The sequence below is a fragment of the Oncorhynchus tshawytscha genome, linkage group LG15 (assembly GCF_018296145.1).
Source record: "Oncorhynchus tshawytscha isolate Ot180627B linkage group LG15, Otsh_v2.0, whole genome shotgun sequence".
In the NCBI taxonomy this organism is placed as follows: domain Eukaryota; kingdom Metazoa; phylum Chordata; class Actinopteri; order Salmoniformes; family Salmonidae; genus Oncorhynchus; species Oncorhynchus tshawytscha.
This window is the reverse complement of record NC_056443.1, coordinates 15083899-15099718: the sequence shown is the minus strand read 5'-3', so window position 1 is coordinate 15099718 and position 15820 is coordinate 15083899. Positions and strand designations below refer to the sequence as shown.

The 15820-nt window shown below is 44.0% G+C and overlaps 1 protein-coding gene across 2 annotated transcripts in view; it reads left to right on the top strand.

Annotated features, from left to right (window-relative positions):
- The window catches only part of LOC112214487 (phospholipase C, beta 3 (phosphatidylinositol-specific)), a 101747-nt gene that overhangs the window by 63487 nt on the left and 22440 nt on the right, over window positions 1-15820 (top strand). For both annotated transcript variants that reach the window (XM_024373263.2, XM_024373264.2), the window contains exons 4-14: window positions 3424-3573; window positions 4586-4665; window positions 4760-4813; window positions 5316-5388; window positions 7419-7519; window positions 7658-7824; window positions 7971-8117; window positions 8605-8762; window positions 10130-10212; window positions 10344-10428; window positions 11245-11401. In XM_024373263.2, coding sequence (XP_024229031.1) covers window positions 3424-3573; window positions 4586-4665; window positions 4760-4813; window positions 5316-5388; window positions 7419-7519; window positions 7658-7824; window positions 7971-8117; window positions 8605-8762; window positions 10130-10212; window positions 10344-10428; window positions 11245-11401 — 1255 coding nt within the window. The remainder of the gene's footprint in view (window positions 1-3423; window positions 3574-4585; window positions 4666-4759; window positions 4814-5315; window positions 5389-7418; window positions 7520-7657; window positions 7825-7970; window positions 8118-8604; window positions 8763-10129; window positions 10213-10343; window positions 10429-11244; window positions 11402-15820) is intronic.

The window sequence follows — 15820 nt, the reverse complement described above, 5'->3', positions numbered from 1 at the left end:
TTACTGAGTTAGAGTTCATCTAAGGAAATCAGTCAATTTGAAATACATTCATTAGACCATAATCTATGGATTTCACATGACTAGACAGGGGTGCCTCCATGGGTTGGCCTTGGAAGGCATAGGCTCACCAACTTGGCATTCAGGCCCAGCCAATCACAATTTGTTTTTCCTGACTAAAGGGCTTTATTACAGTCAGAAATACTCCTCAGCACATCCCCCCACCCCCCCAGATGATCCCACAGTTGAAGAAGCCAGATGTGGAGGTCCTGGGCTGGCGTGGTTGCTGTCAAATTCTCTATAATTTAAGTTGGAGGCACCTTATGGTAGAGAAATGAACATGCAATTCTCTGGCAGCAGCTCTGGTGGACATTTCTTCAGTCAGCATGCGATTGCACGCTCCCTCAAAACATGAGACATCTCTGGCATTGTGTTGTGTGACAAAACTGCACATTTGGCTATTCTTTAAAAGTGCCTTCCTCACCATCTTAAATAAGCATGCTCCAGTCAAAAAATGTAGAACCAGGAACAGATATAGCCCTTGGTTCACTCCAGACCTGTCTGCCCTTGACCAGCACAAAAACATCCTGTGGCGTACTGCATTCGCATCGAATAGCCCCCACGATAAGCAACTTTTCGGGGAAGTTAGGAACCAATCAATATACACAGGCAGTTAGGAAAGCTAAGGCTAGCTTTTTCTAACAGAAATTTGGATCCTGTAGCACAAACTCAGAAAAGTTCTGGGATACTGTAAAGTCCATTGAGAATAAGAGCACCTCCTCCCAGCTGCCCACTGCACTGAGGCTAGGAAACACTGTCACCACCGATAAATCCGCTTTAATTGAGAATTTCAATAAGCATTTTTCTACGGCTGGCCATGCTTTCCACCTGGCTACTCCTACCCCGGTCAACTGACCGGCACCATCCACAGCAACTCGCCCAAGCCTCCACCATTTCTCCTTCACCCAAATCCAGATAGCTAATTTTCTGAAAGAGCTGTAAAATCTGGACCCCTACAAATCATCCGGGCTAGACAATCTGAACCCTCTCTTTCTAAAAATATCTGCCGAAATTGTTGCAACCCCTATTACTAGCCTGTTCAACCTCTCTTTCGTATCGTTTGAGATTCCCAAAGATTGGAGAGCTGCTGCGATCATCCCCCTTTTCAAAAAGGGAGACACTCTAGACCCAAACTGCTACAGACCGATATCTATCCTACCCTGCCTTTCTAAGGTCTTCGAAAGCCAAGTTAATAAACAGATCACCGACCATTTTTTAATCCCACCGGTTTCAGAGCTGGTCATGGATGCACCTCAGCCACGCTCAAGGTCCTAAACGATATCATAACCACCATCGATAAGAGACATTACTGTGCAGCTGTATTCACCAACTTGGCCAAGGCTTTCGACTCTGTCAATCACCACATTCTTATCGGCAGACTCTTCAGCCTTGGTTTCTAAAATGACTGCCCTGCCTGGTTCACCAACTACTTCTCTGATAGAGTTCAGTGTGTCAAATCAGAGGGCCTGTTGTCCGGACCTCTGGCAGTCTCTATGGGGTTGCCACAGGGTTCAATTCTCGGGCTGACTCTCTTCTCTACATCAATGATGTCGCTCTTGCTGCTGGTGATTCTCTGATCCACCTCTACGCAGACGACACCATTCTGTATACTTCAGACCCTTCTTTGGACACTGTGTTAACTAACCTCCAGATGAGCTTCAATGCCATACAACTCTCCTTCCGTGGCCTCCAACTGCTCTTAAATGCAAGTAAAACTAAATGCATGCTCTTAAACCGGTCGCTGCCCGCACCTGCCCGTCCGTCCAGCATCACTACTCTGGACGTTTCTGACTTAGGTATTTGTAGTTGTCCACATATTCTAAGTGTCTGGTTAGACTGTAAACTCTCCTTCCAGACTCACATTAAGCATCTCCAATCCAAAATTAAATCTAGAATCATCTTATCATCCTATTTCGCAACAATGCATCCTTCACTCATGCGCCTAATCATACCCTCGTAAAACTGACCATCCTACCTATCCTTGACTTCGGTGATGTCATTTACAAAATAGCCTCCAACACTCTACTCAACAAATTGGATGCAGTCTATCACAGTGCCATCCGTTTTGTCACCAAAGCCCCATATACTACTCACCACTGCGAGCTGTACGCTCTCGTTGGCTGGCCCTCGCTTCATACTCGTCGCCAAACCCACTTGCTCCAGGTCATCTACAAGTCTCTGCTAAGTAAAGCCCTGCCTTAGCTCAGCTCGCTGGTCACCATAGCAGCACCCACCCGTAGCACGCGCTCCAGCAGGTATATCTCACTAGTCACCCCCAAAGCCAATTCCTCCTTTGGACACCTTTCCTTACAGTTCTCTGCTGCCAATGACTGGAACGAACTGCAAAAATCACTGAAGCTGGAGACTCGTATCTCCCTCACTAGCTTTAAGCACCAGCTATCAGAGCAGCTCACAGATCACTACACCTTTACATAGCCATCTGCAAATAGCTCGTCCAACTACCTCATCTCCCATCCTGTATTTTTTTTAAATCTTGCTCCTTTGCACCCCAGTATCTCTACTTGCACATTCGTCTTCTGCACATCAATCACTCCAGTGTCTAATTCGTATATTGTAATTACTTCGCCACCATTGCCTATTTATTGCCTTACCTCTCTTATCTTACCTCATTTGCTCACTCTGTATATAGATTTTCTTCAACTGTTTCAAACTGCTTTGCTTTATTCTTGGCCAGGTCGCAGTTGTAAATTAGAACTTGTTCTCACCTAGCCTACCTGGTTAAATAAAGGTGAAATTATTATCTTTTTTTTAAGTGGCCTTTTATTGTCCTCAGCACAAGATGCACCTGTTATGATCATGCTGTTTAGTCAGCTTCTGGATATTCCACACCTGTCAGGTCTTGGCAAAGTGCTCACTAACAGGGATGTAAACAGATTTGTTAACAAAATTTGAGAGAAATATGCTTTTTGTGCATATGGAACATTTCTGGGATATTTTATTTCAGCTCATTAAACATGGGACCAACACATTTTTGTTCAGTGTAGTTGATGATCCCTCTTATAGAGAATGAACAGTAAAGTATAGAAAAATGACCAAAGCTGGGAAGGACGATGGTAGTTGGTATGTTGTTAGTTTCTGTATATACTGTATGTTGAAGGACCGTGTGTTAGTGATGCGTTACTGATGTGTATTATAGTTATGATGTAGTTAGTATGTTCTTAGCGTGTATCTAGCATATTATTAGCATATTGTATTTTACTAACATGTTGTACGTTCTCTCCCTTAGGACCAAGTGTTAAGAGGTGCACTGGATTCAGTAACAGAAGTGCTGCGGTTAACATGTTTATAATGTGTTGTTACATGTTTTTAGCGTGTAGTTATAGTGTTGTGTATTGTCTCTGGTAGGACCCACGTGTCAGAGAGGTTTTGGGGTTCGGTAAACCAGGCGAGGGGGGTGTTGCCGTGGAGGGGAAGCTGGTAACGGTTGTCCACGGCAATGACCTGGTCAACGTATCCTTCCTCAACTTCCAGGCCATGCAGGAAGACACTGCCAAGGTTACCATGGAAATAGCTTTCTCTCTCCTCCCCTCTTATCCATCACTACTCTCATCCCTCTATCACTATCTTCTCTCATCCCTCTCTCTCCTATCATCCCTCTATCACTCCTTCTTCGTTCCCTCTGCCCCTTTCCTCTCTCCTCCCTCCTTCCTTGTATTACCATAGAAAGACCTCTCATCTCATCCCTCTCACTCTGTTCCCTCCTCTCCTCTCATCTCCTCTTACCCCTTTATCACTTTATTTTATCCTCTCCTATCATCCATCCCTCCTCTCACCCCTTTATCACTCTCTTCTCTCCTCTCACCTATTGCTACCTCTGTCCCCTTCACTCTCTCTCCCTTCCTTCCTTGACTTACAATAGAAACACCTCTACTCAACTCTCAAATCCCTCTCACTTGCCTCTCTATATCGTTACCTTTGTCTCTTCATTCCATCTTTCCTCCTTCCTTGACTTGTAAATAAACAAATATAATCTCCATCTATCACTCTCTTCTCTCTGCTTATGTTTTTTTCTGTTTCTCTCACTCTCTCTCCTCTCCACCTCTAACACTGAGCTGCTCACCTGTTCCTGTTGTTTGTTCCCTCCTCCTTTTTCTCTTTTATGTTTGCATTCATCTCTCTCTTCCCTCCCTCCTTCCTTCCCCCTCCACTCTCTCTGTTATCCCCTTCTGTGTGTCCCCCAAATGACACCCTATTCCCTACAAAGTGCACTACTTTTCACCAGAGCCCTATGGGCCTTAGTCAAAAGCAGTGCACTATATAGTTTATAGGGTGCCATTTTGGGACATGACCTGTGTCTCTCAATCCCTGCACTGATTGTGTTCTTTGTGATATTGAGTCTGTGGTTTGTGTTTATGTAACTGTGGGTAGTATTACAGTTGATGATTTTATTACAGTTGATGATTTTAAGTGCTGATCGTGTGTGTGTTTGTGTGTTTATCACTGTTCTTGATAATAATTGTTCGCTGTGTGTGTGTGTGTGTGTGTGTGTGTGTGTGTGTATGTTCAGGTGTGGACAGAGGAGCTGTTTAAACTGGCCACAAACATTCTGTCTCAGAATGCATCTCGCAACACTTTCCTCCTCAAAGCGTAAGTTGTGTGTGTGTGGTGTGCATCAAACTCATACTGAAATAGCATGTTTTTTGATGCTCTCTCTCTGTCTCTCTCTGTCTCTCTCTGTCAGGTACACCAAGTTAAAGTTGCAGGTGAATCAGGATGGAAAGATTTCAGTGAAGAAGTGAGACGCACACATACACACTTCTGCCATTCCTGGCGTAGTTCTCAGGCATGACTTTCCACTTCTCCTTTCTACCTCTTTTCTCAGTTTCACTTTCTCCCTCTGTTGTTCTCTACCTACTCTCTCTCCTTCTCTCCTTCTTGCTCGCTATCCCTCTCAACTAATTTTAATGAAACTGAAATCCAGCCATGTAACAGTTTGTTTTCAAACTAAATGCAAAGTGCTTAGGTGAACTTAATTATTACATCCAATTTAGTAAGATGGATTCTAACAATAACACATGCTCTCCCCCTCCATCTCTCTCCATTTCAATTCAGTTTAAATGCTTTATTGGCTTGACAATTTTTTTTTGTGTTGCCAAATCAGCAATGCTGAACAATTCTCTCGCTCTCTCTCCCCTCCCCTCCTTGTCTTCCCCCCTCTGTCTCCCTGCCTCACTCTGTCTCCCTCTCTCCCTCCCTACCCCTCTCCCTCTTTCCCTTCCTCCCTCTTTCTCGCTCAGTATTCTTAAGATGTTTTCTGATAAGAAGCGAGTGGAGACAGCGCTGGAGCAGTGTGGTTTGGTCACCAACAGGGTAATCTATCAATCACTCAATCAATTAATTAACTATCAATCTATAATCAATCACCTCTCTGTCATAGTTATCAGTAAAATTATAGATCCACAATCCTTCAATCCTTCATTTATTCATGTGGTTGGAATAGTGTGGTCTGATCAGGGTAATCAATATCTTGATCTATAACCAATAACCTCATCTCTAACCTGTCTGGCACAGTTATCAGTTATCAGATTCATCCATAATCCTCCATTTTTCCTCCATCAGTAAATACGGTGTAGGATGAAGTTGCCCCTAGAGCTGATCAGCATATGTGAACTGCTGAAAGCATTGCAAAGTCAGGTTCAAAGGTCAAAGTTCAAACCCATTTCCTCCGTAATATCGTGGTGTCCCTTAAGGCGTCCGCATGCTTCCCATCTGAAATAGTTCAGAACAGTTTGTGCATATACTGTATTATTACAACATTTTGTGATGTTTTGGTTTTCGGCAAGGGTTTTATCGGCTATTTGTGCACACAAATTCAAGTCTTTGCACCTTTGTCGGTCATTGGTCAACAGTAGGGATTCTTCAATGAAGTGTTTGTTGTCATTCAACGATAGATGACTCGTTTTCATGCACATTTTTTCACTTGATAAATACTGCACCAAACATCGTAGTTGGGTGTAAAATTGCATGCGGGAGGCTTTAGTCGAAGACCATTTCTCCCTATGAATACACACACACACACACACACACACACACACAACAGTGTCTGTGCTGCCCTGGTAACTGTTGTATGTAGCTGGTCATACCAGGCCTGTGTGTGTTATTATTGTCCCATTCTGCCCCCTGCTGATTCAATAACAGAAGGGCTGGTAAAACTGACTGTCAAGGCTTTTACACATCTATTAAACTAAAGCCAACCCAACCATCTACGGACAGTTGTTGAGAGAATCTTGATGATGTGTAGCCGTAGCTGGACATAGTGGTTCAATAGTTCCACCAGTTGGTGTTGCGGGGAAAACTACCCAACAGATCAATAGTTATCAAAAAGAAAGGAGGACCAAGGCACTCTTCACATAATTAATTAAAAATGCCTTTATTAGTATGGCATGTTCAATAGAAGGCAATGCAGCGTTTCAGGCTACATGGCCTTCGTCAGGGAGTACGGGAAAAAAATAATACAATATCCCCTCTTGAACAGCTTTTCCAATTAGCCCTAATTGGAAGAGGGAGTTGTGACAAAATTGATTAGACACACCTAGTAAACAATAGTATACACATTAAAATGTGAAATACTGTAGCTAGGTTATCATAAAAATACAACTCCAAGCTAGAAGTATCAGAACACTTTGAAAGGTAGTTCTAACCATGGCAATCCTGCCTCCCTACAAGCTAGGGGTATTGATCATATTCCGGCCTCTATTAGAAAAGGGGACCGTCTTAAACAGTTAAACCAAAGGGAAAGTTTTTGGATTTACAAACTACAGGCCACAAAATACCTTGGTTTAAATGAAGATATGGATTTCTCACCCTTCCTGTAGGGTTGTGATGGGTCCGTTTTCTGTCATCTAGTGGACATTTTGCTCAATTCCCCTCAGCTATGTTTAGACTGTTGTTGTTCATGTTTTGCTGTGTTCTAGTGTACTATGGAATATATTGATTTCTTATTCTTGATACTTCTCCCAGTCATTTTTAAGATTAGAACTACCTTTCTAAGTGTTCTGATACTTCTAGCTTGGAGTTGTATTTTTATGATAACCTAGCTCCTTTCTTTTTGATGACCAATTTACCCCAAAGAGCACCTTCTATCTTAGAGCACCTTCTATCTACCAAAATGTACTATTGTGTACCTTAGTTGCGCTTCCCCTTCCTCCTAGATCAATTGTTAGTTTGATAGATGTGTAGAAGCCTTTCAACTGACACTTTTTTTTAACCTTTATTTAACTAGGCAAGTCAGTTAAGAACAAATTCTTATTTTCAATGATGGCCTAGGAACAGTGGGTTAACTGCCTCTTTCTCCCTGCCTCCCTCTCTCCACCTCCCTTCATCCCTCGCAACCTCTGTAGGTGGAGGGCATTAAGCCAGATGATTTTACATGGGAAATGTTCCAGAGCTTTCTACACAGTCTCTGTCTACGACCAGAGATAGAACGGATCTTTGTCGAGCTGTGAGTCACTCACACACGAATGCATGAACATGCGCACATACACACACACAAACAAACAAGCGCACACATACATAAAAATAACATGTTATGATGCCAGATTCAAATCTCAACACTATTTTCTCTCGAACCCCCCCCCAGTGGTTCTCGGGGAAAGCCGTTCCTCTCATTGGATCAGCTGACAGACTTTATAAACCGTCGTCAGAGAGACTCTCGTCTCAACGAGGTCCTCTATCCTCCTCTGAAGAGAGAGCAGATCAGACAACTGATGGAGAAATACGAGAGCAACGCTAGCCAGCTGGAGAGAGGTAATGGGGGCAGAGAGAGACTGTGTTTGTGGTTGTTGTGTGTGTATATGTGTTTGCACAGACACCTGTATGTGTTTATTTTTGATCATTCACTTCTCTTCCCACTTTCACTCTCTCCTTCCCTTTCTCTCTCTCCCTCTCTCCAGACCAGATCAGTCTGATGGGGTTCAGTAAATATCTTGGAGGAGAGGAGAATACCATCGTCCCACCAGAGAGACTAGACATCATAGATGATATGAACCAGCCCCTGTCCCACTACTTTATCAACTCTTCACACAACACATACCTCACAGGTAGGTACACACACAGACATACACACAAATGCACACGCTCAAATGCATGCAAACACGTCACAAGTTCACACACACTGAGATATGCACACAGACAAGCCTCACAGCTACACACACACAGGTAGCCTATCGGTTAAGTAACTGAAAGGTCGCTGGTTTGAATCCCTGAGCCGGCAAGATGGAAAAATCAACCGTTCTGCCCTTGAGCAAGGCAGTTAATCCACAAGAACAACTTCTCCCCAGGCGCCAATGACATGGACGTCGATTCAGATAGCCCCCCGCACCGCTCTGATTCAGAGGGGTTAAATGTGGAAGACACATTTCAGTTGAACGCATTCAGTTGTGCAACTGACTAGGTATCCTCACACCCACCCACACACGCATACACACCGCACATGGATACACATGCCACACACACACAATGATACACTTGCTGCTCGCACACTCATCTCACTCATTCTTACCTCAACCCCCCCCTCCCACCACACAGTTGGTCAGTTGACAGGTCTGTCATCGGTGGAGATGTATCGCCAGGTGTTGCTGACCGGCTGTCGCTGTATAGAGCTGGACTGTTGGAAAGGACGGCCCCAGGATGAAGAACCTTACATCACGCACGGCTTTACCATGACCACTGAGATACCCTTCAAGGTGTGTGTGTGTGTGGTGGGGGGGGGTTCGGTATGTGTGTTTACTTCTTCACTGAACAAAAATATAAACGCAACATGTAAAGTGTTTGTAAAGTGTTTCGTAAGCTGAAATTTTCCATATGCACAAAAAAGGTTATTTCTCTCAAATTTTGTGCACAAATTTGTTTACATCCCTCTTAGTGAGCATTTCTCCTTTGCCAAGATAATCCACCAATCTGGCAGGTGTGGCATATCAAGAATCTGATTTAACAGCATGATCATTACACAAATGCATCTTCTGCTGGGGACAATAAAAGGCCACTCTAAAATGTGCAGTTTTTGTCACACAGCACATTGCCACAGATGTCTCAAGTTTTGAAGAAGCTTGCAATTGACATGCTGACTGCAGGAATGTCCAACGGAGCTATTGCCAGAGAATTGGATGTTAATTTCTCTACCATAAGCTGCCTCCAGAGAATTTGGCAGTATGTCCAACCGGCCTCACAACTGCAGACCACGTGTGTGGTGTTGTGTGGGCAAGTGGTTTGCTGATGTCAATGTTGTGAACAGAGTGTCAGATGATGGCGGTGGGGTTATGATATAGGCAGGCATAAGCTACAGACAACGTACACAATTGCATTTTATCAATGAATTTGAATGCACATACCGTGATATAGATACCGTGGCGAGATCCTGAGGCCCAATCTTCTGCCGCCATCACCTCATGTTTCAGGATGATATGGCACGGCCCCACGTTGTAAGGATTTGTACACAAGTCCTGGAAGCTGAAAATATCTCAGTTCTTCCATGGCCTGGAAACTCAACAGACATGTCACCTATTGAGCATGTTTGGGATCCTCTGGACCGACCTGTACGACAGTGTGTTTCAGTTCCCTCCAGGTTTGGCCGGGGTAGGCCGTCATTGTAAATAAGAATTTGTTCTTAACTGACTTGCCTAGTTAAATAAAGGTTACATATCCAGCAACTTAACACAGCCATTGAAGAGGAGTGGGACAGCATTCCACAAGCCACAATCATCAGCCTGATCAACTCTATGCGAAGGAAATGTGTAGCGCATCATGAAGCAAATGGTCACACGCCCCTACTTTTTTGCAACAGATGCATAACTGTGTTCCCAGTCATATGAAATCCATAGATTAGGGCCTAATTTATTTATTTCAATTGACTGGTTTTCCTTATATGAACTGTAATTCAGTAAAATCTTTGAAAGTGTTTTATATTTCTGTTCAGTATGCATCACACAAGGCTTCACCATGTCCACGGAGATACCCTTTAAAGTTCTTAACCACACATATTATTGGATGTGTCTGAAATGAAATTCTATTTTTGACCTCTCTCGCTCACACTCTCTCTGTCTCTCTCCTATAGGAGGTGATTGAGGCAATAGCAGAAAGTGCGTTTAAGACCTCTCCCTATCCTGTAATCCTCTCCTTTGAAAACCATGTTGACTCGTGAGTGATCATTCTGGGTAGTGATAAGGAGAATGGCTCATTGAAAGAAAAACTAAAAATCTAAAAAGTATCTCTTATTCCATTCATTTTTTTCTCTTTCTCTCGTCCCCCCCGTACCATCCCTCTCTCAGGGCGAAGCAGCAGGCCAAGATGGCGGAATATTGTAGGACTATTTTTGGTGACGCCCTCCTCATCGACCCTCTAGAGAAATACCCGGTAGGCCTGGCTAAGGGTTAGAGGTCAAGGGTTAGGGGTTAGATGTCAGGGTTGGGGTGATTCTTAAGGGCAGGACACACCATAACAGACCTTGTGCGGTAGAGCACCTGCTGCACATGACCAACATTCATTATGGTGTAAATAAAAGTGTACCCAAATGCGCTTCAGCCCAGCTTAAACACAAACGGGGAATCAGGTGCTCGACTGAGGTACTTGGGAAAAAAAAAAAAAAAAGTCCTTACCCCAGAATACTTCAAAGAATAAAGAAAAAGGAAGAAAAAATAGCACTCTGCACTCATGGAACTGCTACGTTTATTCACGGGACTTACAAAAAGGCTTATGTTTCATAATGGGACAATAAGAGCCTCTACGTAATAAACATAATTATGTGAGGCTCTGATGAAGTGTCCTGGGGAAAGGAATGTTTTTTGCTTCATTATGCTGTGTCCAATCCTTTAGGACAGTTTCATATGATACTTTTTTAAAAATCTATTCCCACCCAAAGTAGAAAGATGTGATTGTATACAAATGTAAGCAAGGTTTGAAATTATAATTTTTTTGTCAAATATTATAAATTATTTTTGTGGGTAATTTGCAGTCAACCAATTTATTTGGAATTATTCTTAAGAAAATAAGAAAAGAAAAAAAGAAAAACATTTTTTATTTGGAATTATGTTCTGGGCCCCACGACCAGCCACTCAAGATAAAATTGGCCCGCGGCTGAATCTAGTTGATGATCCCTGCTTTAGGAGCTGGTTCTAGATAAGCCGTTAAACTTTTTTACTAATGTATTATATTATCTCTCCATTCCTATAGCTGATCCCTGTTCAGCCCTTACCCTCGCCCCAGGAGCTGCTGGGTAAGATTCTGATAAAGAACAAGAAGAAGCACCACCACAGAGCGTCCAGCGGGGGCAACATGAGGAGGAGGACAGGAGAAATAGACGCTCTGGAGCAGGCTTCACCTGTTAACGGTATGTACAATATAGTATTCAGACCCCTTGACTTTTTCAAAATTTTGTTACGTTACAGCTTATTCTAAAATGTATTACATCATTTTTCTTTCTCATCAATCTACATAAAATACCCCATAATGACAAGGCAAAAACATGTTTTTAGACATATTTGCAAATTTATATAAAAAGATAATGGAAATACCACATTTACACAAGTATTCAGAGCCTTTACATTGTTGAAGCACGTTCGACAGCGATTACAGCCTCAAGTCTTCTTGGGTATGAAGCTACACGTTTGGCACACCTGTATTTGGGGAGTTTCTCCCATTTTTACCTGCAGATCCACTCAAGCTCTTTCAGGTTGGATGGGGAGCATCGCTGCACAGCTATTATCAGGTATCTCCAGAGATATTCGACCGGGTTCAAGTCCGGCTGGGTCACTCTGGCTGGGCCATTCAAGGACATTCAGAGACTTGTCCAGAAGCCACTCTTGCGTTATCTTGGCTGTGTGCTTAGGGTTGTTGTCCCGTTGAAAGGGGAAACTTCGCCCCAGTCTGAGGTCCTGAGCGCTCTGAAGCAGGTTTTCATCAAGGATCTCTCTGTACTTTGCTCTGTTCATCTTTCCCTCGATCCTGACTAGTCTCCCAGTCCATGCCGCTGACAAACATCCCCACAGCATGATGCTGCCACCGCCATGCTTACCCGTAGGTATGGTGCCAGGTTTCCTCCAGAAGTGACGCTTGGCATCAGTCCAAAGAGTTCAATCTTGTTTCTCATGTTCTGAGAGTCTTTAGGTGCCTTTTGGCAGACTCCAAGCGGGCTGTCATGTGCCTTTTACTGAGGAGTGGCTTCCGTCTGGCCACTCTACCATAAAGGCCTGATTGGTGGTGTGCTGCAGAGATGGTTGTCCTTCTGGAAGGTTCTCCCATCTCCATAGAGGAACTCTAGAGCTCTGTCAGAGTGACCATCAGGTTCTTGATCACCTCCCCTACCAAGGCCCTTCTCCCCCGATTGCTCAGTCTTGGTGGTTCCAAACTTCTTCCATTTAAGAATGATGGAGGCCACTGTGTTCTTGTGGACCTTCAATACTGCAGAAATGTTTTGGAAATGTTTTCCCCAGATCTGTGCCTCGACACAATCCAGTCTATGAGCTTTACAGACATGTCCTTTGGCCTCATGGCTTGGTTTATGCTCTGACATGCACTGTCAACCTTATATAGGCAGGTGTGTGCCTTTCCAAATCATGTCCAATCAATTGAATTTACCACAGGTGGACTACAATCAAGTTGTAGAAACATGTCAAGCATGATGAATGGAAACAGAATGCATCTGAGCTCAATTTTGAGTCTCAAAGCAAAGGCTCTGAATAAATAAGGTATTAATGTTGTTGTTTTTTCTCACACAATACTCACACACATTCACATACACATAACACAAATGCATACCGACACAGCACAAACACACACACACACACACACACACTACATTGTAGAATAATAGTGATGACATCAAAACTATGGAATAACACATATGGAATCATGTAGTAACCAAAAAAGTGTTAAACAAATCTAAATATATTTTAGATTTTAGATTCCTCAAAAAAGCCACCCATTGCCTTGATGACAGCTTTGGACACTCTTGGCATTCTCTCAACCAGCTTCACCTGGAATGCTTTCCCAACATATGCTGAGCACTTGTTGGCTGCTTTTCCTTCACTCTGCACTTCAGCTCATCCCAATCCTTCTCAATTGGCTTGAGATTGGGTGGTTGTGGAGGTCAGGTCATCTGATGCTGCACTCCATCACTCTCCATATTGGTCAAATACAGTGGGGAGAACAAGTATTAGATACACTGCCGATTTTGCAGGTTTTCCTACTTACAAAGCATGTAGAGGTCTGTGATTTTTATCATAGGTACACTTCAACTGTGAGAGACTTTTTTTTTTTTATCCAGAAAATCACATTGTATGATTTTTAAGTACTTAATTTGCATTTTATTGCATGTGATGATCCCTGTGTGTGATCACCTACCAACCAGTAAGAATTCCGGCTCTCACAGACCTGTTAGTTTTTCTTTAAGAAGCCCTCCTGTTCTCCACTCATTACCTGTATTAACTGCACCTGTTTGAACTCGTTAACTATATAAAAGACACCTGTCCACACACTCAATCAAACAGACTCCAACCTCTCCACAATGGCCAAGATCAGAGAGCTGTGTAAGGACATCAGGGATAAAATTGTAGACCTGCACAAGGCTGGGATGGGCTACAGGACAATAGGCAAGCAGCTTGGTGAGAAGGCAACAACTGTTGGCGCAATTATTAGAAAATGGAAGAAGTTCAAGATGACGGTCAATCACCCTCGGTCTGGGGATCCATGCAAGATCTCACCTCGTGGAGCATCAATGATCATGAGGAAGGTGAGGGATCAGCCCAGAACTACACGGCAGGACCTGGTCAATGACCTGAAGAGAGCTGGGACCACAGTCTCAAAGAAAACCATTAGTAACATCCTACGCCGTCATGGATTAAAATCCTGCAGCGCACGCAAGGTCCCCCTGCTCAAGCCAGCGCATGTCCAGGCCCGTCTGAAGTTGGCCAATGAGCATCTGGATGATCCAGAGGAGGAATGGGAGAAGGTCATGTGGTCTGATGAGACAAAAATAGAGCTTTTTGGTCTAAACTCCACTCGCTGTGTTTGGAGGAAGAAGAGGGATGAGTACAACCCCAAGAACACCATCCCAACCGTGAAGCATGGAATTGGAAACATCATTCGTTGGGGATGCTTTTCTGCAAAGGGGACAGGACGACTGCACCATATTGAGGGGAGGATGGATGGGGCCATGTATCGCGAGATCTTGGCCAACAACCTCCTTCCCTCAGTAAGAGCATTGAAGATGGGTTGTGGCAACGACCCGAAACACACAGTCAGGGCAACTAAGGAGTGGCTCTGTAAGAAGCATAGTGGTTAGAGCGTTGGAGTAGTAACCGGAAGGTTGCAAGTTCAAATCCCCGAGCTGACAAGGTACAAATCTGTCGTTCTGCCCCTGAACAGGCAGTTAACCCACTTCCTAGGCCGTCATTGAAAATAAGAATTTGTTCTTAACTGACTTGTCTAGTTAAATAAAGGTTAAAAAAAAAGCATCTCAAGGTCCTTGAGTGGCCTAGCCAGTCTCCAGACCTGAACCCAATAGAAAATCATTGGAGGGAGCTGAAAGTCCCAGCGACAGCCCTGAAACCTGAAGGATCTGGAAAAGGTCTGTATGGAGGAGTCGGCCAAAATCCCTGCTGCAGTGTGTGCAAACCTGGTCAAGAACTACAGGAAATGTATGATCTCTGTAATTGCAAACAAATGTTTCTGTACCAAATATTAAGGTCTGCTTTTCTGATGTATCAAATACTTACAGTGGGGCAAAAAAGTATTTAGTCAGCCACCAATTGTGCAAGTTCTCCCACTTAAAAAGATGAGAGAGGCCTGTATAATTGTCATCATAGGTACACTTCAACTATGACAGACAAAATGAGACAAAAAAATCCTGCGGACGACTTTGTCAACCACTGAAAAAAAAGGTTGAAGACATCCACTACTCATTCACTCAGCCTATTGAGTCCACTAGTGTCACTCACACAGAACTACCCTATGCCTTGACCTCTTTCTCCACACTCTCTCCAGATGAAATCCTGTGACTAGTGAGGTATGGCCGCCCGACAACCTGCCGCTCGGCCCCATCCCTGCCTGCCTCCTCCAGACCATCTCTGGAGACCTTCTCCCATTCCTCACCTCCTTCATCAACTCAGTGGTCAGGGATGAGTCTGACTTCAAAATAGCCCGAGTCGCTCCCATCCTCAAGAAACCGACACTCATCTGACGTCAAAAACTATAGACCTATATCCCTTCTCTGATTTAACTTTTTCGTTCTCTCTCTCAGAATGATCTTCTTGACCCTAACCAGAGACTGCTCATCTCTGTGTCATGAAGGCTCTCCGCACTGCCAAAGCTGACTCTCTCTCCTCTGTTCTTATCTTCCTAGATCTATCCGCTCCCTCGACACCGTGAACCATCAGATCCTCTCCTCCATCCTCTTAGGGCTGTTCGTGTCAGGCTCTGAACACTCTTGGATTGCATCCCACCTGGCAGGCCGCTCCTACCAGGTGACGTGGAGAGGATCTGTGTCTGCACCACGTACTCTCACTACTGGTGTCCCCCAGGGCTTAGTTCTAGGCCCTCTCCTCTTCTCTCTATACACCAAGTCACTCAGCTCTGTCATATCCTCACATGGTCTCTCCTATCATTTCTATGCGGATGGCACTCAACTAATTTTCTCCTTCCCCGCTTCTGACACCCAGGTGGTGACATGGATCTCTGCGTGCCTGGCAGATATCTCAACTTGGATGTCGGCCCACCACCTCAAGCTCAACCTCGACAAGCGTTGCTCTTT